This window comes from Rhinatrema bivittatum, chromosome 3, assembly GCF_901001135.1.
Source record: "Rhinatrema bivittatum chromosome 3, aRhiBiv1.1, whole genome shotgun sequence".
Lineage (NCBI taxonomy): Eukaryota > Metazoa > Chordata > Amphibia > Gymnophiona > Rhinatrematidae > Rhinatrema > Rhinatrema bivittatum.
The window spans coordinates 92,899,701-92,922,609 of NC_042617.1; the positions used below are offsets into that span (position 1 = coordinate 92,899,701).

The window sequence follows — 22,909 nt, forward strand, 5'->3', positions numbered from 1 at the left end:
CCTAGAAAAAATAATAAAAATGGGGACTGCACAAACAGGACTGACCCATGGCAGGGAAACTGAACCAAGAGCTCACAACTAAATCCAGTTAAAATCCACACCCTAAGATGGTGGCAGGGGTTTATATACTGCTAGAGCACACACCATCTCTTGCTCTCACATGGGGGAGTGAAAACCCCAACCTCTACTCACTAATCTCTCTGAACCTCCCCAGCAAGTTAGTATACTCCTTCTGGTAAGAAAAACCAAAGGTTCGCTACCCGCATCTTTATCTTTTTATGTGTACTCACGTTCAGGGAGGAGATGTGGCCTAGTGGGTAGAGCAATGGGTTGGAAACCAGGGTTCAAATTCTACTTCTCCCGGAGACTCTCCATGCAATTTGGGCAAATTAGGTAGCCACCTAGATTGCAAGTTCCTTGGGGCAGGGATTTATCATAGCTGAATATATATCACCATTGTACAGTACTACATGCATCCAGGAGCACTATATTTTAATTCACAAAGACATAACATTACTTTCTAATCTTTAAATATGGAATTTTTTTAATTGCAGCAACTGAAGTTGAACTAACTTACTGAATATAGTTTTTATATTATTAAGTAATATCTTAAAAGTACTTTAAGGGGACTGTTTACTACATGGCATTATTATTATTAAAGCCTGCGTTACAACTGAACATGCATTAAAGAGGCGGCAGCATGTGTTAATGGGTTTGCTTTAATGCTCATACACAGATTTGCCTACTAATGCATATTAAAGCATACAATATTTAAATGAGCTGCTAAAATGCAAAATTATGTATATAGTGCAGCTTGTGTTCACACATGCATCCTTATTAATACATCTGTTAATGTAAAACCTTTACATTTCTAGAGATTTTTAACATTATTGCAGCACTTTAATGCGATATTCAGTAAGAGTCATAAAGCTATTAGTGAATAGAGTTAAAATACACTGCAGTGTTATTACATGCACTAAAAATGTGCAATCCCCTGCACTTTTTTGCACTTTAGACCCATAAGTATAACGAAAAGTGATAGACAAAAAGACATTTCTTAAGCAGATAATCTTTACAGTATGTTAAAGGTTGTAGAAGGGTCAGTGAATTGGCACGGGGTTATAGAAACGCTCATTTCTGCCAATATTTTGTAAACTGGTTTTACTCTTAAATATATTTCTTCAAATATAACTTTCCTTTTTTCCTTGTTGGTAGTATTACTTTTGTGTAACACCCTTTTCTTTCTCCCACAAGTTGTCAACTCAATGCCAATCGAAAATGGAGACCATCCTGAAGAACTGGTATGTCTTCAAAGATCTTAACATTTCATGGTATTATATTTAACTAAACTCTTGTTTCGCATTTGTAATCTCTTGTCTTTGCTATCTGAAAAGTAACTGATGTGTTTTAGAAAATCTAGACATATAGAGGTGAATTTTTAAAAAACTGAGCACTTAAATCTAGGTTCCTAAATTAGCCACCTATTTTCAGCTGAACTTAAGAGTCCTATGTTTTCAGCTGAAAATTAATGCACATTTAGGATCCTAAAATTTGCTCTGCTTTTCATTTACCTAAGTTAGGTACTCCCTTTTGAAGATTAATGCGAAGCATTACTGTAGCCACCTACCTGTTAGGTCCCTCAGTTTGGGAACTAGTGATATTAGGATCTGAAATTTAGGGACACAGCCCAGAAAATGTTCATAGGGTCAGTTGAGGAGCTAACTCCCAAAGTTAGGCACCTAAACTGTCTAAAAGTCTCTTTGATGTACAGTTTTGCTCTTACTTGCAAGGACTTCTGACAGAAACATAAAGACAGTAACCAGGCCATTTTATAACATCTGCGTATATATGCGCGCATGTTATAAAATAGCCTGACCGCATGCACATGTGTACACAATTTTAAGTGGACGTGCGCCTGTGCACACAAATGCCACGTCTACTGCATAAGTGGGGGGACTTTAAAAGACACGCACGCTGATGCCATTACCAGTTTTCCCAGATCGTTCCCAGTTTGCCCAGGTAAGGAATAGGAATTCCACCCCCCCCCCCCCCACACACACACACAATTTAATAGCCTCCCTTGTCCCCTGACCCTTAAAACCCCGCTGATTTGTGTGTTAGTCTTTATTTTATTACTTGCATGTCATCCATAGCAGGAGTAAAGTTATGTGGCAGGGGGTCTCGGCATGCGCCTGTTGCTTTAAGTATTTATGCACAGATTTGAATGTGAAATCCAGGAACCCTCATGTCCCACCCGGACTACTCCCATTCCCGGCCCCTTTTTGGATCTTTTCATTTGTGCGTGTAGCGGCAAGTATGTACGTACGCGGGCAGCTTTCAAACTCCGCCCAGCGTGCGCTGGCCCAATTTGTGTGCATATCTCCCGATTTTCGCACATGCTGGGCTTTTAAAATTCACCTTAAAATGGGCAGGGAAGCGGGTGCTAAACAGGACCCTTGAGAAATCTGTTTCTGAAAAAATCACTCCTTCTGTCCTTTGGGAAAATGTATATTTCTCTCTCTTTATAAACTGCTTCTCCACCCCTTGAAAGATAATACCATGGGCCCTTTTAGCACTGCTTTCAAACCGTTTATAGGGGTTATACAAAGTGGAGGGCTCAGAACGGCTATAATACTTCAGCACACTGAATCCTGAATAATTGGTTTGTCCTTTTTCTTATAGGTCACACATAGCTTTAGTATGACATTTCTTTCTCCCAGTTCCTATAGATTTGCTCCTAGTATTTTCAAAGTGCCACTTGAAAATTAAACCACTTAAAATTTGCAGCCGAGGTCACTTTTATTTTTCATAAAATATTGAATATTGTTTGTCACAACAGGTACATGCCAATGATTTCATTACCATCCTTACAGCTTATATAGTGATCTCTCTGTTATACATCAATGCACATACAGGCATACCCAGCAAAGGTTCATGGCAATGCAATACACAATGATGCAGCCCTGGTATTAATGTGCCTCTCTAATAAAAATAATTATCTAATAATGTAATAAGTGTGTCAAAATAATTTGATCTGTTAATAATGTTATTATATGATATTATATTATAATATCATATTATAGTGCCATCAGTGTTGTACCAGATCAGTCTCTACCTTGAAGTGCTTACATTCCGTATGAATCCTAGGTAATTTTTATGTAATAATCAACAGAAAGTAGAAAAAAAATATAGGGTGGTTATAGGACTCAGTTAACATCACACAGCAAGTGGAGGACAGTGCTATTGCACCGGTATCCCAAGTTTCTCACTTCCATGATTTAATAGACTTAAGTACCAATTCCTCACTAGGCCACACTGCCAGCTGTCTCAATGATTCATTAGGATGTGCACATAAAAAATGTTTGGTTTGGTATATTTTGTTTGTTTGCCATTTAAATTTCTTCTGGTTCCCAAATTCATTCATCTATTTCATCATGTTGTTTCATGCTTTTCCATTGGAAAAGAAATGCATCCTATTTTTTTAAATTTCCATTTATGCACAGACAAAATATTCTGAGAAACCTTGATACAGAAATGGAATAAGCATAGGCGAGCAATCATATTGCAGTCATCAAGGAAATAAATACTGCAGCTTCACCATCATAACCAGTAAAATAGGGGAATCAGGAATAGTAGTACGCGGAAGCTCAGTAGAATGTAAAGGGAGGAAATCATTGAAAAGTAATAAAATGAAAAGGCACTAGCGCCTGCTGTTAACATGCAACGCAACCCCTTTTGGACTCTAACTTTGTGGTTTTCCTTCCAAGTTTAATGAAACTCGCTGGCAGACACTAGCATCAGAAGGAGCACTATTCCAAGCACTGAGGGGGCAAAGCGGTACCAACAGTGGCAGGATGCACCTCAAGGCACTAAGAGAGGGGCAGAATATCACACATGGCAGCATGAAGCCAAGCATGAACTCTGGAGGAAGTCCATAAAGATCCTCATGTGCAAACTGAATGTCAAGCCTGGGTACAGAGGCAAAAGACTAATTGAACCATCTAATAACTGAAAGATAATAAACTTGCTAGGTTTGGGTGGGTCAAAGTCAAAGTCAGAGGACATTTCTGGAGCAGGTCTATAGTTTCCCTACAGCATCAATTGGGGAAGGGGCATAGAATCAGATTTGGAGATTGACTTTCTCTTTGTTATGGCTTTGCTGATGCTGCTTATTGTTGTAGTGGACCGGATCCTCGGGATGCCTGTCTCTCTTGAAAGAAATGAGAGAAGTGAAGAGTAGCAGGAGCAGTGGCCTCGATACGCCAAGGCAATGAATAAGGGCCTTGCACTAAGCAGCTGTTGCGTTAATATTCCAAAGCACTGATCGAGGAGAGGATCAAGGGAATAGGAGTAGAGATATAAATAACATCTCATAGCACCAAGTGAAGAACAAGGTAGCAGCAACTAAGGCAATGACATTTTAAGACACCAAGAGAGGGGCAAAGTGGCAGGAGTAGTGGCTTCTGCATTATAAGACACAAAGGGCCTCATTTTCTAAAGTATCGCAGGCCTGCGATACTTTAGAAGATGAGGGGCGGGGGGGGGGGGGCCGAAACGGGGGGAGGGCCTGCGCTAGCCAGCAGCGATCGCACCGTTGTGGTGCGATCACTGCCGGTTTCGCACCCAATAGCGCCACCATAGGAGGTGTAGCTATTGGGAGCGAAAGCTGACGCGAAAAGGCACCTACCTTTTCGCTGTCCACAGCTGTCCACGGCCCCGGTGACGCCCCGACTCCTCCTCTTCTGGAGCCGACTCCGCCCCCATCCTGGTATCGTGTGCGAGCGGCGTGGAAAATGAGGCCCAAAGAGAGGTACAGGGTAGCAGAAGCATTGTCATCAACATGCCAAGGTACTATTTCCATCAACTGAGAGTGAGAGATTTATAGCAGTTACATATTAAGTATTTTAGAGTATTTTAAATTGTTTTATTATGATTGTATTTTATTGTATCTTATTTGTTTAATTTACCATATTTTAGGAACAACTGCTCATTATTTAACTTATTGTTATTTATGTTTTACTTATATTTTATGCGTGGAAACCGTTGTGATGGCCAGTCTGAACGACGGTATATAAGCGCTTAATAAATAAATAAATAAATAGATAAGTGAGGTCCATGGGAGCAGAAGAGATGAAATCAACACCTGAGGCAGTTCAAGAGGGGGAAAGCACCAGAAACAGTGGCATGCACTGCTAAATTGTTTGGTTGGCTGGTCCTTTAAAAAGGTATCACATCCTCCAAAGACTGTTTCTCAAGGAGTAATAGATTTCCTAAAACTCTTCTTAATGCATTAAAGAAATATTTCCTCTCAAACACATTCTTATGCAAAAAAAAAAAAAAAGAAAAATCTCAAGCTTGTAAATGTGTGAAGGAAAAATAACATGAAAGTGTGGCCACTGGACAGTTGTTTGGGAATCCAGCCTGAAATGGCTGGAGTACTCCATGGATGGCTAAATAATGAATGCAAACAATAATCGGTTAATAGTACCACAAGAAATTATGAAAAGAGCTTTGAAGACAACAGGAGCAGAGGATAAAAACATCTGTGACTGCCCTCGGAGGTAGATTTACCCAGGGCAAAGGGAAGGGAGATCAACCGCAGAAGAAACAAAATTAGCCACAGGTTTGCAAGCCCGACCGGTGGGGAGGGGTGAGGTGTAACAGCGGCCAAACGTCCACGAAAAACCACTCCGTGGATACTCCTCAGGGACTTCCAGAGCTGCAGGTTCTCCAGCCCCCAAAGCACACCGACCGCGCAGTAGTAACGTTTTCTTTATGAGTTTTCCTTAACAGTGGGAAAAAGAAAGGAAGTGAAGAGCGTAGGAGGAAAAAAATCCACAAGGAAATAAGCAATTTGCAAGTAAACACTCAACAATGAATAATGAGGTCCATATTCTGCCGCTGTACGGCTCTGCTGGTCAGCCAGATAAACTGAAATGGTTAGCTAGCACCGTATATTGAGCGGTGCAACTGTGCCGCTGAATATACTCAGCCATCTTAAAGTTAGCCGGATAAGTTTAATCATGTTACTTAGTGAAACTGCCAATTAGGTGTATTTCATAACACTATAACAACAAAAACCACCCAATATTCACTGGGAATTTTTCTTTTTTTATATATATATATATTTAATCCAGACCTCATATATTGGTTAGAGGGGCTTAAAACTTAATAGCCCACACTAAAATTGATTAGGAATTTACCACATTATTGTTTGTGTTGGAAAGACCGCAACACAAACAATAATGTGGTAAATTCCTAATCAATTTTAGTGTGGGCTATTAAGTTTTAAGCCCCTCTAACCAATAGATAAGTTTAATTGGCTATCTTTAGGACAGTTCTACAGGCTGAGCAGAATTAGCCAGATAAGTCATTCAACTAATTCTGAATATCAGAGTCTGCCAAATAACTTATCCGGCTGACTCAACCCCTTTCAGGTATGCCCCTAATTTATCTGGCTAAATTCTAACCGGATAACCTATTATCCAGCTAGAATTTATCTGAATAAGGGACCAAATTTTCATTTAGTTGGCTAACTTCTCAGTCAACTAAATGCTTTTGAATATGGACCTCAGTAGTTTCAGTACCTTGACACCCTAGAAAAGGAATCAAACACTTCTACACGGTCACCTCGCTGCATGGAGCACAGACGACAGAGAAAAGAAATCCAGTCATACTCAGCTCGGGAAAACTCAGTCCCAGAAGGAGCAAAAGGACATGAAAAATACACATCCCTTTTTAAAGCCTTCATTTGTCCATAGGTGACCATTCTTCCTTTATGTAGCTGTGCTAGTCCATGCAAACGTTTTGTTACACTCGGTGGTCCAGCACTGCCCCGCGAACCCGCCGCTCTTCCTTCCAGCCCCAGGCTGGCTGTGCCATGTCCCGATGCGGGGAAGCACTTTCAGTGTGCCAGCCCATCTCCCGGCAGGGCAGAATCCATCAGTTACCCACGCGACAGAACGCCGCCGTCATGCGATGTCTTCCTAGGCACGCAAGTGCGCCTCTTGCTGGCACTTAAAAGGACCACAGCAGGAAAGTACCCGTGGCCCCTACTGATGACGACCATGGCACTATAAGAAGACAGCGATCCAGATGCAACTTGCTTCAGCAATAGGTCCAGCTATGCTTTAGTAGTGAGTATTGCTCACAGCACTTCAGTCTTCGTCCAGTCTGCCTTCAATCTTTTTCCAGTCTGTTTTCTGTCTTCATCCCACTTGTTCTTGCGTACCCGCCTGGTCTATCCATCTCTCTTCTCCTCCTTCGGACGGATACCTGGTTTTGACTACTGCCTGGAACCTGGATACGCCTGACCGCTGCCTGCCTCTGACCACTGCTTGGAACCCAGATAGGCCTGGCCACTGTCTGCCTCTGACCACTGCTTGGAACCCAGACAGGCCTGACCACTGCCTGCCTCTGACCACTGCTTGGAACCCAGATATGCCTGACCGCTGCCTGCCTCTGACCACTGCTTGGAACCCAGATATGCCTGACCGCTGCCTGCCTCTGACCACTGCTTGGAACCCAGATATGCCTGACCGCTGCCTGCCTCTGACCACTGCTTGGAACCCAGATATGCCTGACCGCTGCCTGCCTCTGACCACTGCTTGGAACCCAGATATGCCTGATCGCTGCCTGCCTCTGACCACTGCTTGGAACCCAGATATGCCTGATCGCTGCCTGCCTCTTACTACTGCTTGGAACCCAGATATGCCTGACCGCTGCCTGCCTCTTACTACTGCTTGGAACCCAGATATGCCTGACCACTGCCTGCCTCTTACTACTGCCTGGAACCTGGATACGCCTGACCGCTGCCTGCCTCTTACTACTGCTTGGAACCCAGATAGGCCTGACCACTGCCTGCCTCTTACTACTGCTTGGAACCCAGATAGGCCTGGCCACTGTCTGCCCACAATCCTAGCTACTATGGACATTCTCTTCTGACATCAGCAGAGACCCTGCCTGAGTCCTGCCGGCCCTGGCACCCAAATGCTCAACCTGAGGGGAATGTGGGATGGTATAGGTGAAGATCCTGAATGGTCTCTGCTTTGCCTGGGTCCGTCTGCCAACGGTGAGAACCTGCAGGGCTCCCCCCTGCAGGTTGCACCAACCTTGCTTCAGCCCAAGGGTCCACAGACACCACACATTTTCCTTGGGAATGGAGGGATATACTAAAAGTTGAAGATCTCATTAAAAAAACCAAACTCCTCTTTCTTGGCTGCTTTGTACATCCTATTTTAATAGGCACGCAGTTTCATAAATAAATCAAATCCAGGGATTGTGGCCAATACGCACTGCACCCTAGTTCCATGCAGCCATACTTTTCCTCCAGTGTGAGACTTGCCAAAGCTCCAGGCCTGGCACAGCGTCCAGCAAGCAATTGCAGCTCCCAGCCTCCTTTTCTGCAGCTGAAACACCATCTGGCTCTCTGCACAGCACCGAGCTTCCAACCTGAGACACCCTCCCTGGCTCTTTCTTAAACAAGAACTCCTGGGTTTCTCTGGGGAACCAGCAGCAGGCTCTGTCCCTTCTGCAGGCAGCTGCCCCGGCTCCTTGCAAAAATCCCTCCCCACTTTTAAAACTTCTTCTTGGGCTAAATCTAACTGAACTTCAACATCCCACTTCTGCCACCCCAGAGAGATCAAAGCGAGCTGGAAGTGCAAACTTTATTGGCTCACAAAGCCAGCTGAGCTCAGCAAGCAGAAAATAAAAACCCTACCAATCAGGAGTCCATTCTTCAGTCCTGAGAGATGAATCTTATATTTCCTGGCTCTTTTTCCTTTAGCAGGTTTGCAGCTAAGGTTGAAAATACAAAACCCTGCCTGCATGTCCTTGCAGGCACTTTATTTGCTCTATGACCTGGGAAAATGTTTTTAGCAGATGCCTATGGTACAGTAACTTTTTTTCCAGTCTTTAAGGGAGGCGGATGTAGTCTTGGATGCATGGGGAAAAGTTGAAGTCTTTTTTGCAGGAGTTCAGTGCAGTTCAGAATTTGCTCCCCCCCCCCCCCCCTTACGTACCCAAATGCATCAAGAGAAATGCAAAGCAGCAGGAGCACTGGCATCTCCACCCAAAGACTGTGAGTATAGAGCAAAGCGGAAAGAAGAGTGGCATCAACACCCCCCCCCCCCATTACAGTGGAATGAAGACCTTCCCCCCCCCAAGGGACATATGAGGGGGTAAAGCATAAGATCAGCTTGCTAATGGTATTGGCACCATTGCCATTCCCTTTACTATATTGTGTGGTCGAGCCAAAGTGCATCGCAGGAGTTCAGAGGCTTGATTCTGAATGGCTTTATTTGGATGGGCCCAAATACCAGATGAGACCAATAGTCAGAAAGTACCATAAGGGAATTTGAACATAGATTTGAATAATGAGTCTAAGAGGGCATGAAAACAGAGATAAATGGATACGGTCTGCACAGTAAGCCTGTAGCATACAAACCGACAATACAGTTGGTCAGATCGGGATGGCAGATCTTCTCTGTCATGTATAATCAATCCTGACACCCAAGTAGGGTTGCCAACTGTCCGGATTTCTTCTGGACTGTACGGATTTTTGCTTTCCTGTCTGGAAGCTAAAAGGAGGGTTAGAATGTCCGGAAATAGTGTGGATTTTAGTCCTCCAAGATTTCTTATTATTTACCATTTGCTGTGGAGGTTTTTCTCCCAGTTGATAGGAGAGGTGATGAAGGCGCTATCTGGTCTTCCCCAGTTGTAGAAGGAACTTCACATTGGGATGGGGGGCCGGTGCAGGTAGCAGGGTAGTCTGTTCCCATGCTCTCTTTGCTTTCTGTGCCTGGAGCTTCTTTTTTGCTGCTGCAGGCCTGCTCTGGCTGGTGGTGCATTCAGCTGCCCACCATCAACCAAAGGAAAAGGAGGGGGGCCCCTCAGTGCCATCAGAACAGAGCAAAACAAACAAAAAAAAAAGGTCTAGCAAGGCCATTGGCCTGAAGAAAAGAAGAAGCCCCACAGTGCCATCTGCGGACCCCGTCCCGCTGGCAGCCCAAAGAAGAAAAGAGCGCTGATGTCACTGTCGGCCAGAACAAAGAAAAAGGCCCTGCAGAGACGTCAGCAGACTCCCATCTCACCAATGACCCAAAGAAGAAGAAAGGCCCTACAAACGTGTCAGCCCAAAACAAAGGACAAACCCCGTCGGGTTGCAGCACAGGACAGGCCCGTTGGCATTCCTCATCCTGCCGGTGACCTAAGAAGAAAAGAGGCCTGGTGCCAGCAGGGCTATTGGCTAGAAGAAAGAGAAAGGCACCGCAGAACAGTCGATGGATCCCATCCTGCTGGCGACCCAAAGAAAAGAAGGAGAGCGGATTGAGTTTGTATATGCAAGAGAGAGAGTGAGCGAGAAAAAGAGTATATGGGTGGCTGGTCTGTGTGTCTGTGAGAAAGAGAGTGAGTGCATGGGAAGCTGAGTTTGGGTGTCTATGAGAAAGACAGTGAGTGCATGGGTGGCTGGGTTTGTGTGTCTGTGAGAAAGAGAGTGAGTGTATGGGTGGCTGGGTTTGTGTGTCTATGAGAAAGAGTGAGTGCATGGGTGGCTGGGTTTGTGTGGCTGAGAGAAAGAGAGAGAGTGCATAGAAGGCTGGGTTTGTGTGTCTGTGAGAAACAGAGTGAGTGCATGGGTGGCTGGGTTTGTGTGGCTGAGAGAAACAGAGTGAGTGCATGGGTGGCTGGGTTTGTGTGTCTGTGAGAAAGAGAGTGAGTGCATGGGTGGCTGGGTTTGTGTGTCTATGAGAAAGAGTGAGTGCATGGGTGGCTGGGTTTGTGTGGCTGAGAGAAAGAGAGAGAGTGCATAGAAGGCTGGGTTTGTGTGTCTGTGAGAAAGAGAGTGAGTGCATGGGTGGCTGGGTTTGTGTGTCTGTGAGAAAGAGAGTGAGTGCATGGGAGGCTGGGTTTGTGTGTCTGTGAGAAAGAGAGTGAGTGCATGGGAGGCTGGGTTTGTGTGTCTATGAGAGAGACAGTGAGTGCATGGGTGGCTGGGTTTGTGTGGCTGAGAGAAAGAGAGAGAGTGCATAGAAGGCTGTGTTTGTGTGTCTATGAGAAAGAGAGTGAGTGCATGGGAAGCTGGGTTTGGGTGTCTATGAGAAAGACAGTGAGTGGATGGGAGGCTGGGTTTGTCTGTGAGAAAGACAGTGAGTGGATGGGAGGCTGGGTTTGTGTGTCTGTGAGAAAGAGAGTGAGGGCATGGGTGGCTGGGTTTGTGTAAATGGCCATGTGCTTATATGGCACAGAAGATGGTTTTTTTGCTCTTCTCTCTATCCTCTAATCTACGACAATCTCAGGGTGAATGGAAATCAAAAGCTATCTGATATGGAAAGTGGGGTTTTTTAAAAAGCCTTATTAGTTTTAATTATTGAGTGTTGTTTGATGTGTCTGCTGGTTTGAAATATTTTATTGATGTTTGGTTAATATTTTTAAAAACTTTATATGAGTTCTTAATTATTGGATGTTATTCTATTTGTCAACTGTTTTGAAATATTAATTATTTTGATTTATATGGTTTTCTAATTATGGTTGATGTTTTATATTTATTTATTTTATTGTTTATGTTTTATGAGGCATGGTATGTTTGCTTTTTCTATATTCTGCATACAGGGTTTGGCTTTTGGTTTCCAGTTCAGTTTTTGTCTGCACATTCCTATTTATGCTTTATGGTCTCTTTATTCTATATTTGATGAGGGTCTGTGCTCTATCTGTCTGTGTTCTGCTAGCATGTAGTTTTTGTGTAGATGTTTATAGCAGCTTGGTTTGATCTGTTTTCCTGATAGGAGATATATTGGTGTTTTAAGGACTGCTGTCATAGGGTAGGGTTTGAGTTTGAGTGCTGGCAATTAATGCTGTTTTGCTATGGGAGGTTTATTACATTCTAATTTAGATTGTTTACTCATGGCTTTCTGAGGGCCAAGCCTGCATGGCTTAATACCATATGGGTTCCAAGTGTCTTTTTCTTTATTTTTATTTTTTGCAGGTTTTCTGGTTGGCACCACAGCTGTGTATATAAATATAATATACATGATAGTTTGTGTGTTGCGTCCATCGGTCTTTGACGGCTTCGCCCCGCCTACCTCTCTCTACTTTCGGCTCCTCCCGCTCACCTTGGACTGATAGCCGCCGCGGCGTCTGCTTGTCGTTCTCTTTGGCATCCCCGGACTGACTTTGGTGCTGCCTCCTGCCATTCTCCTTCAAGGTACCTCCAGGGTGTGCGCATGCCGCCCTTATCTTTAACTCTATGTTGGCGCGAACCTCAGGGGCGTCACCCTGTTCTGACGTCATGACTTCCGGGTATATCTGCCTACAGTATTTGCTAGCTCGTTGAGTTAGCAACAGGATTCTTACGGATGGGATTCGCTCTCCGTTCCTAAGCTACTCTGCCACTCCAGCTCTATCTGGAACTTTTACTACCCTTCGGGGTCTCTAACGGGGTATCCGCTCCTCGGAGGCCTCTTTGCTTCTTTCAGGTGCTATCAGGAAACCGGTACTCGCTCCTCGAGGGCCCATGTTCCCTGTGTTGCTGCCTGCAACCTTTTCTTGGAAGAACTAACTTACAGTTACCATCAGTGAGTACAGAAACCATCTCTCTCCACAGTACTGCTTCACTGGAATCAGGTACTCGCTCCTTGAGGGCCTGCTCTCTGCTTCGGTGCCAGACCTCTCGTCTAGTGGAGTCTCTGTTACTGCTAAGTGAGTACAATGCTACCGAGTCTCTCTGCTCTAAGGGATCAGGTACTCGCTCCTCGAGGGCCTGCTCTCCCTGTCTCGGAGCTTCTCCTATTTCTACATTGGGACTCTGTATGTTAATCTTATTGTGTGCTCATAACTCTCAGTCTCTTTTCATTACAGCACTGCCTTGCAGAGGATCCGCTTTTCCAGCGTTCTGTGTGAGATGCGCCCAGCCGGGCTCTACAACTACTACTCACTACTGCCACCTCTGGTGGTTATTCACACTGTTTAATAAAAGATTCAGATCTGTGTTTGTCTGGCCGGAGTCTAGCCTGACACTGTGGTCCCTTACGGGACTGCCCCCCGTGGGCGTGGTCAGTTGCCACAGTGTCCAAGGATCCACCCAAACACCATTAACCATAACAAAGTGCTATTTTTACCTCAGAATGTCCTTTTTTATGTAACATCCGTTACAAATGCATCATTTTTAATTGTGTGTGGAGATGGCCATGGGGGGAGAGGTGCAGGGGACTCAAGGCTGCACGTTTCACTTAGGATGCTTAATACCTTGCACTGTTTCTGATTGGGAGCCTCACACAGAAAAGCGCTTATGGAGAGAAAGAGGAGATCATAGCAGCGCCTGGAGCCACGCACAGGCAGAGAGAGGAACCTGAGACAGCAGGAACCTGGGAGCTGGGAGGCAGATCGGAGATATCTTCCCCATATTGTTGAGCCTAGGAATCTGACTGTGTTTACAGTTTTGTGATAAGAAAAATGCCATCTGCATGCCATGGTATGCACAGAAAGTCCAAAAGAGTTTGATTTATATCCTAGACACGACACCTGAAAAATCTAACTCTTTGGCCTTCAATCTCACTCATTGGGATGGACCACCCTTGGCATCTCTGGGGATGGGTTTAGTGTGCGGGCTGGGATCAGCCTTCCCTGCGCTCACAACTCTTCCTAATGGGCTTTTTTGTTTTGGTCTCTCACCACTGAGAAGATGTTGAGCTCCCTGGCCCTGGCAGATCTGCAGCTCTGGAGGTCCATCGATGCTGGACCTCCAGAGCTGGCCCAACCTCCTTGGCGGCAGTGGGCAGTCGCCTCCATGCCCGTGCTCCCTTCATGCTCCTGGGACCAACCAGGCCTCCCTGTGTGTGGCGCAGGGAGACGCCACCACTCCTCCTCTCCAGCCTGTTGGCCTTAGATGCATGTGCGCACGTCTCTCCGAGATTTAAAGGGGCTGCAGCAGGAAAGCCTCCCAGGTGATGACGTCAACTGGCTCCACTATATAAGGCAGGCTCAGATGCTAAGAGCTTGCCTTGGAAACAGGTCTCCATGCTTCTCTGCTGTGTGCTTCGTTGCTGATCCAGTTCCTGATCCAGTACCTGTTCTAGTTCCAGTTCCTGCTTCAGCTCCTGTTCCTGTTCCTGCCCTACCTTCGGATGGACTTCCTTGGCTTGACCCAGACCTGAACCTGACCTCGCCTATAGCCGCCTGCCTCTGAACACTTGCTTGGACCTGACCTTGCCAATAGCTGCCTGCCTTCGACCACTCAGCCTGAACCTGACCTTGTCTCTAGCCACCTGCCTTCGACCCTCTGCCTGGACTCGAACTTGGCTCTCATCTCACCTTGCTGGGACCCTCCAACTTCACTGCCTTCTGGCACTCTGCCCTCTGGAAACCTCTATCGGGATCAATCACGCGGAGGCCCACCTAAGTCCAGCCAGCCCTGGTACCCAAGGGCTCAACCTGCGGGGAACGAGGGTTGGTATTGGCGAAGCTCAGTCGGCCTCCGCTTCCTGCTTGGCCTTGCCTCCTGACAGTGGGGACCTGTGGGGGTTTCCCCCACAGGTGGCGCCAACACCTCCTCGGACCAGGGGTCCATCTCTGCAACATTCACCTCCTTGGGAGAGCATAGCCTTGGCCCTTGTGAATGATTAATAAATAATAAAACCATCTCCTGAAGGCTGCTTAAACATTGAAATGCAAGTTAACAGTAGACTAAACTATTTTTTTAAAATTTTGTTAGTATGGTTTTACTATTATAATATTTTATATTCCTTGATTTTGTTTTTTGATGCCTTATGAAGATTTCTGTTTTTCAATTGTTGCACTGTATAACAAGTTTGATTTGTTGCAGTTTCTAGTTCAGTTTTTGTTTGCACATTTCTATTTATAGTTATGGTCTCTTTATTCTGAATTTGATGAGTGTCTGTGTTCTGCATGTGTGAGGGGTGGCCAAGCAGCATCTTGAAAGTTGTATATGCCCACTATAAAACTAGTGAATCTCTTGGAGAGGAGGGGTGCTGAGAAGGGGTGGGAATGAGAAAGAAAGGGGACTGCTGTAGGTTGTGGAAAGGCTGACAGCAAGCAAGAACTTTACAAAATGATACAGTAGTGCTAGGGCAGAGGGGCACTCACTGAGTGAATACATGAGCAGCAGCATAACAGCAGAATGGGAGTGTGTGTGTCTTTGTGTACGTCTGAGAGGGTGAGTGTGTGTATGTGTATGTGAGTCTTTGTGTCTTTCAAGGTGTGTGAGTCTTTGTTCTGAGAGGGTGTATGTGTGTCTTTGAGGGTATGTATTTGAATCTTTGTGTCTGAGAGGATATTGTATGTGTCTGTGTCTGAGAGGGTATTGTATGTGTGAATCTGTTTCTGAGAAGGTGAGTGTGTGTGGCTCTTTGTGTTTGAGTGTGTGTGTGTGAGAGAGTCTTTGTTTCTGAGAGTGTGTGTGTGTGAGAGAGTTTTTGTGTCTGAGAGGGTGTGTGTCTGAGAGGCTGTCTGTATGTGAGTCTTTGTGTCTTAGAGGGTGTTTGTATGTGTGTCTGTATCTTTGTGTCTGAGAGGGTGAGTATGTGAATATGTGAGTCTTTAGGTCTGGTGTGGGGAGAGAGAAGCTTGGCCTTTTCTTTCAGGTGTGGGGACATTCTTCTCTCCCGGTAAAAATAATGACATCTCTCTGTCTCTGTGAATTCTGGTTTTTGTGGCTTTCGATCTGTGAAAGGTTGGCCATCCCTGCTAGGTCACCCTCCTTAGTAGGGATCCCAGTGGTGCCCTACACAGTAGGGATGTGAATCGTTTTAGGACGATTAAAATTATCGTCCGATAATTTTAATATCGTCTTAAACCGTTATGGAACACAAATCAATAGAGATTCTAACGATTTATCGTTATAAATCGTTAGAATCGTGAGCCGGCACACTAAAACCCCCTAAAACCCACCCCCGGCCCTTTAAATTAAATCCCCCACCCTCCCGAACCCCCCCCAAATGAGTTAAATAACCTGCGGGTCCAGCGGCGGTCCGGAATGGCAGCGGTCCGGAACGGGCTCCTGCTCCTGAATCTTGTTGTCTTCAGCCGGCGCCATTTTCCAAAATGGCGCCGAAAAATGGCGGCGGCCATAGACGAACACGATTGGACGGCAGGAGGTCCTTCCGGACCCCCGCTGGACTTTTGGCAAGTCTCGTGGGGGTCAGGAGGCCCCCCACAAGCTGGCCAAAAGTTCCTGGAGGTCCAGCGGGGGTCAGGGAGCGATTTCCCGCCGCGAATCGTTTTCGTATGGAAAATGGCGCCGGCAGGAGATCGACTGCAGGAGGTTGTTCAGCGAGGCGCCGGAACCCTCGCTGAACGACCTCCTGCAGTCGATCTCCTGCCGGCGCCATTTTCCGTACGAAAACGATTCGCGGCGGGAAATCGCTCCCTGACCCCCGCTGGACCTCCAGGAACTTTTGGCCAGCTTGTGGGGGGCCTCCTGACCCCCACGAGACTTGCCAAAAGTCCAGCGGGGGTCCGGAAGGACCTCCTGCCGTCCAATCGTGTTCGTCTATGGCCGCCGCCATTTTTCGGCGCCATTTTGGAAAATGGCGCCGGCTGAAGACAACAAGATTCAGGAGCAGGAGCCCGTTCCGGACCGCTGCCGTTCCGGACCGCCGCTGGACCCGCAGGTTATTTAACTCATTTGGGGGGGGTTCGGGAGGGTGGGGGATTTAATTTAAAGGGTCGGGGGTAGGTTTTAGGGGGTTTTAATGTGCCAGTTTTGCGATTTTTAGATTTTTAGATTTTTCACGATTTTTTCACGATTTTTCACGATTTTTCACGATATTTTACCCCCCCAAACGGCAACAATACGATTCCCTCCCCCTCCCAGCCGAAATCGATCGTTAAGACGATCGAGGACACGATTCACATCCCTACTACACAGTAATAATCATGTGTGGAAGTGGCTCGACACCATCGGTGAAAATTTTACTTAGTGCATCGAAGTGTTTGGAATTTTCACAGTGGAAAGTTGGAAACCCTACACCCAAGGCCTGAGTAAAAGCCAAAGCAGTAGGAGTGGATGCAAAAATATTGCAAGGCACCAAAAGTGGGACAAAGTAGCTGGAGCAGTGACATTGAAAAACCCAAAGCATAGTTGTGGAGCAAGGTAGCAAAAAGAGTGGCCTTAACAGTCAAGACAATGAATATAGAGCAAAGCAGGAAGCACAGTGGCATCAACACCCTCAGATAGTGAGAGAGAAGTAAGGCAGGAAGTACAGTTGTCACTGATCAACATTCGAACGCATAGAGTGAGGGGGTAAAGCAGGAAGAAAAGTGGCATCAATAATACACATTGATAATACACACTGTAACCCTCTCACACAAATCACAGTGTACTACATTATAACATCACAGTCCCAGCAAAGCACTGGGATCATGACCCTGGAGAATGACGAAGTTCTGATCACCTGGGACATTCCGACTCCAACCAATAAAGAGTTCAATGCAAGAAAACCAGACATTTTGATAAAGGAGAAAAGCACCACAACGGCATTGTTCAGAGAAATGTCAGAACAAAGTTTCAATTAATTTAGGAGCCATTAAACTAGCACTTATAGTTCTTATATGAGTTGACATCTGTTGAAGTAGGTAATGGAGACACTTAAAGCAGTATTATTTTATTCTAAGAGCCAGGTGAACTAAGGAGTTTTTTCTACTTTGCCTTGATGCATCTGGCTCGATATACAAACGCATATTCATTTTCAGTCACTGAAAAAGCAATGATCACAATTAAATTATCTGGTATTCATATAAATTTCCTGAAGGGATTCATTTTAGCTCAGGTTACTTCTAGCAGACTGTCATTAAATAATGCAATTATTATATATGTTTTTGTATTCTATAGTACCATGACCAGTTATTTTTCCAGATGGCTTCCTGCATAGACATTTTCAATGTTTACATAAGCCACAGGTAACATGCTACCTGTAAAATATCTGTCTCTTAATAGGGATGTGCATTCATTTGAAACAAAAAGGCAAAGTTTTAACATTTCCCATCTCATTTCAATTTATTTTCCAAGCAAAGGAAAAATGAACACAATTTTAATCATTTTCATTCATTTCATTATATAAAAAAAAATATTTTGCTACCAAAAGAACCCTGCACTCGAAATCCTATTACCCAGCCAGTGCCACTGTGTATTGCAAAATTAACAATGGCATCGGCAAACCAAGGATGGCACCATTGTTAAGTTTTCCATACAAAATGGTGCCAGCCAGACCAGGCCAGGATGATTTTGAATAGCACTGGCACTGGCCAGTACCATTTTTAATCACTTTACTGGCGAGGCAGGAGAGAGTGCAGATCACCCATGAAGAACATTAACTTGGTGAGAGATTTTGGGAGAAGGGCCCTGTAGGGTGTTTCATTTGGAGGGGGAGGGATAGCTGACAATTTTTTGTTTTTGTTTCTTGTTTTAAATTATTTTTTGTGTGTTTTTAAATAGTTTTTTTTGTTTTAAAAACAATGAAAAGAAATGAAATAATAAAAGAAATGATAAACAAACAAAACAATAAAATGTCTGTGCACTGCCTTGTGTCTTAAGAACTGTTCCTCACTACATATGTGTTGAATATTTTTCAAGCTTGAGTGATTAAAATGTATTTTTCCTTTCATTATTATTTTTTTTTTTTTGCAGGTGACCCGGTGCATTATAGAAGTGCTTTCTAATGCTTTGTCTAAACCAAATGCTCCTCCAATAAATCCTGAGTGCAAACAGATTCTTAGGAAAAGTGAGTCTGAATCCATGGAATTTTTGGTCTTCTAAAATTTAAAAAATGAAAAGAACCCCTGGGCATTGTGCCTTATAAAGGAGTTTAAAGATGTTTGCAGAGTAATGTAATGCATTGACACAGCTCGTGAAAGCTAGATTCGCTGAGGTAGATCTTAAAAAAGTACGCGCAACCGGCGCAAACAAAAGTACGCCGGATTTTATAAGATATGCGCGTAGCTGGGGGGATTTACTTGTTGGGGGATTTACTTCTCCCTCTGGGAGGCGTAAATCCCCCAACAAAGGTAGGGGGGGGTTTAGACAGGGCCGGGGGGGTGGGTTAGGTAGAGGAAGGGAGGGGAAGGTGAGGGGAGGGCGTTAGCGAATTCCCTCCAAGGCCGCTCCGATTTCGGAGCGGCCTTGGAGGGAACGGAGGTAGACTGCGCGGCTCGGCGCGCGCCGGCTACACGAAATTGGTAGCCTTGCGCGCGCCGATCCAGGATTTTAGCAGATACGCGCGGCTCCGAGCGTATCTGCTAAAATCCAGCGTACTTTTGTTTGCGCCTGATGCGCCTACAAAAGTACGCGAGGGCGCCCTGTTTGAAAATCTACCCCACAGGTACCATCTCATACGCACCCACAGGCACCCTCTCATATATATACCCAGGCATACACACACTCACTGTTCTATACACTTAGGGGTAGATTTTATAAATTTGTGCGAGGGCGTACTTTTGTTCGCATACCAGGCACGAACAAAAGTACACTGGATTTTATAAGATACATGCGTAGCCGCGCGTATCTTATAAAATCCGGGGTCGGCGCGCGCAAGGGGGTGCACATTTGTGCAACCTGCGCGCGCCGAGCCCGGCGCGCGTTGCCTGTTCCCTCCAAGGGCGCTCCGAAATCGGAGTGGCCTTGGAGGGAACTTTCCTTCCCCCTCCCCCCACCTTCCCCTCCCTTCCCCTACCAAACCCACCCCCCGGCCCTATCTAAACCCCCCCCCCCACCTTTGTTGCCAGATTTACGCCTGCTGAAAGCAGGTGTAAATCTGCGCGCGCCAGCAGGCTGCTGGCGCGCCATCACCCGACCCGGGGGCTAGTCCGGAGGCCTTGACCACGCTCCCGGACCAGCCCCCTGACCCCGGTCCCACCCCGGTCACGCCACCTCCCCGCCCCTTTTACGAAGCCCCGGACTTACGCGTGTCCCAGGGCTGTGTGCGCGCCGGCGGCCTATGCAAAATAGGCGCGCCGGCGCATGAGGGCCCTGCGCGCGTAAATCCGGCCCTTACTGTCTCATACACACATACCCTCATACACACACCCACATCCTCTCATACACACACACATCCACACACCCTCATACACACACACACACAGACCTACCCTTCATACACCACCCCTCATACATGCACACACATACACCCCCTCATACACACCCACACCCTCATATGCACATACACACCCACACACACCCTCATATACACACACACACTCACACACACACACACACACACACACACTCATTCACACAGACACCCTGGCACTTACTCTCACAGGCAGGGCCGTGCTAGCAATTTTGCTGTCCTGTGCGAACAATTACTGTGCTGCCCCCTCCTTGTTTTTTGTTTTAACACAGAATACCCCACCTCAGTTAAACATGCAGAACACACTCACACTCACAAAATTCAGAATAAAGAGATTATAAAATATAAACAGAAACTGAACCAGAAACTGCAAACTGCAACAAACCAGACTCTGTATGCAATGCAGCAATAGAGAAACAGAAACGTCACCAGTCCTCAGAAATCATTCATTAAACAATAAAATCAAGGAATATAAATCAATCATATTAGTAAAACCATACTTGGAAATATTCTTTTTATAATGATCCAAGGAATAGAATAGCATCCAATAATTAAGAGCTCATACAAAATATTAAAAATTTCCCAAACAACAATAAATTATTTCAAAATGGCAGACACAGACATCCAATAAGTAAACTAATAAGGATGGAAAATTCACCACTTTCCATACCTGAAAATTTATTTCCAGTCATCCTGAGTAAGACATGGATTAGTGAGGCAGCACAAATTTTCTTCACACACACACACACACACACACACACATACACATGCACATGCAAACCCAGGCAGGCTCCCATTCACACACACATACCCCAGACAGGTTCCCATACACACACACCTCCCAGAAAGGTTCCCATATACACAAATACACACCCCAAACAGGTTCCCATACACACACACCTCCCAGAAAGGTTCCCATATACACACATACACACCCCAAACAGGTTTCCATACACACACACCAGACAGGTTTCCATGCACACACCCACAAGACAGGTTCCCATTTATTCACACACACCCCAGACAGATTCCCATTCACACCCCCCCCCCCAGACAGAGTCCTACCCCCCCCCCCCCCCCAAACATCCCAGTCAGATTCTCATGCACACAGAAATACACACACACTCCCCAGATAAGTTCCTATTCACATACTCCCCCCCACCCCGGTCAGGTTCTCATTCACACACACCACATCCCCACACCACAATAAGACTCTCATTTATTCATTCATTCACACACACACATACATATTACCGGGAGCCATTCCGCTGCTTCTCCTCATGTGCCAGCCTGTGCACTAATCAAACCACGCCTAGCACTTCCTCTATGCTGATCTTGTGCATCACGAGATCAGCATAGAAAATGTGCTAGCTGCACGTCTTTTGGAAAGCGAACGCCGGCACCGAGAAGGAGTAGGAGAATGGGCTCCTTGTACTTTCTTTGGCTGCTGATGAGATGGGGGTCCACATGTGGCCTCACCGGCCTCTTCCTCTTCCAGGTGCGATGGGGTCCTCCAGCAGCCTCGCAGACCTCTCTCTGCTCTCGATGCTGCCCCCACCAGATGTGCCACCCTGTGCAATTGCATGGTTTACACACCCAGTAGTGCCGGGCCTGCTCACAGGGCCAGTCTCTCCCTTCTTCGGCCGGTGGCGGCACCATAGGGCCTCTTCTTCAGCCACCAGCTCCGGGAATGCCGGTGGCAATGCTGGGCCTATTCTTTGCCGCTGGCCTCTGCTACTGCTGCAGGTCCTTGCTTTTGCTGGCAATATTTCCCCCTGCCATGTCACTGTTCCACGCCACCACAGGAGCTTTCTGCCGGCAGCAATGGCACTCCTTCTCCTGTTGCCACCCGGGGCGGATCGCCTCCCTCGCCCCCCTCCCCTTAGTATGCCTCTGGCGAGCCCATAAAAGCGCATATGTGGGCATGCACACAAAAAAAAATTTCCAAACTTCATTTTACTTCAACTTAATTAAAAAGACAAAGTACATGTGAGGCTTGCTTCTTTCTTCCACATGTATAGATGTAAGTCTAGTACAGCAGTTTCTGTAAGAATCAGTGGTAGTTGCAATATTATTATTTCGTAATACCAATTAGGAAGCAATATGTCAAAATAATAAGACTGAGCAAAAAGTAAACATTTTATTTTGCTTGCTCTAACTCTTCAGCAGAAAACTCTATATCTCAATTAGATTATCTACTTTTTCATATTGCCTCAACTTGCCAACAGAGAGTTTTGCTGTAATTTCAAACAGTTCACAAATAAGTACAAAACTGTATCACCACACAGCTAATGCTGTAAATTGTCACTTTAGGTGGAAAGCATGATCACGAAGAAAAGAAAAACGGTGGTGAAATTGTACAATATGAAGAAAGGCACCTGAAAGAACCAGATGATGCTGAAACACCGCAGTACCTGCAAACAGAAGCAGATCAGTACCAAAATCAAGAAGAAATTAAAAGGCACAGGGAAGCAAGTGAGGAAAAACGACATCACGAGGAAGACAGTAAGGAAGAATTAAAGCACCATATCAAAGCAAAAGAAGGTCATTATTCTCATGAAGCACAAAAAAAGCATCATTCTGAGAAAAGGAGTAAGGAGGAGGAGGAAGAAGAGGAAGAGAAGTACAATAAAACCTATCAAAATGAAGAAAGAAATAAGGAAAAAAGGCAGCATGATGAAGAGCCAGATGCTACAGGGCATGGGCTTTCTGAGGGAAGACTCCATCCTGCTGCTAAAGGTATGGAAGAGTTTTTTGATGAAGATGAAAATGAGAAGCGATCTGACGATCACAGGCATTCTGAGGGGAGGGAGCACAGTCATGAGAAAAAA

The 22,909-nt window shown here is 45.6% G+C and overlaps 1 protein-coding gene across 1 annotated transcript in view; it reads left to right on the top strand.

Annotated features, from left to right (window-relative positions):
• CHGB (chromogranin B) overlaps positions 1–22,909 on the top strand; it is a 61,123-nt gene that overhangs the window by 18,945 nt on the left and 19,269 nt on the right. The window contains 3 exon segments of the mRNA XM_029593487.1: positions 1,255–1,301; positions 18,641–18,734; positions 22,392–22,909. Of these exon segments, the coding sequence (XP_029449347.1) occupies positions 1,255–1,301; positions 18,641–18,734; positions 22,392–22,909 (659 nt within the window).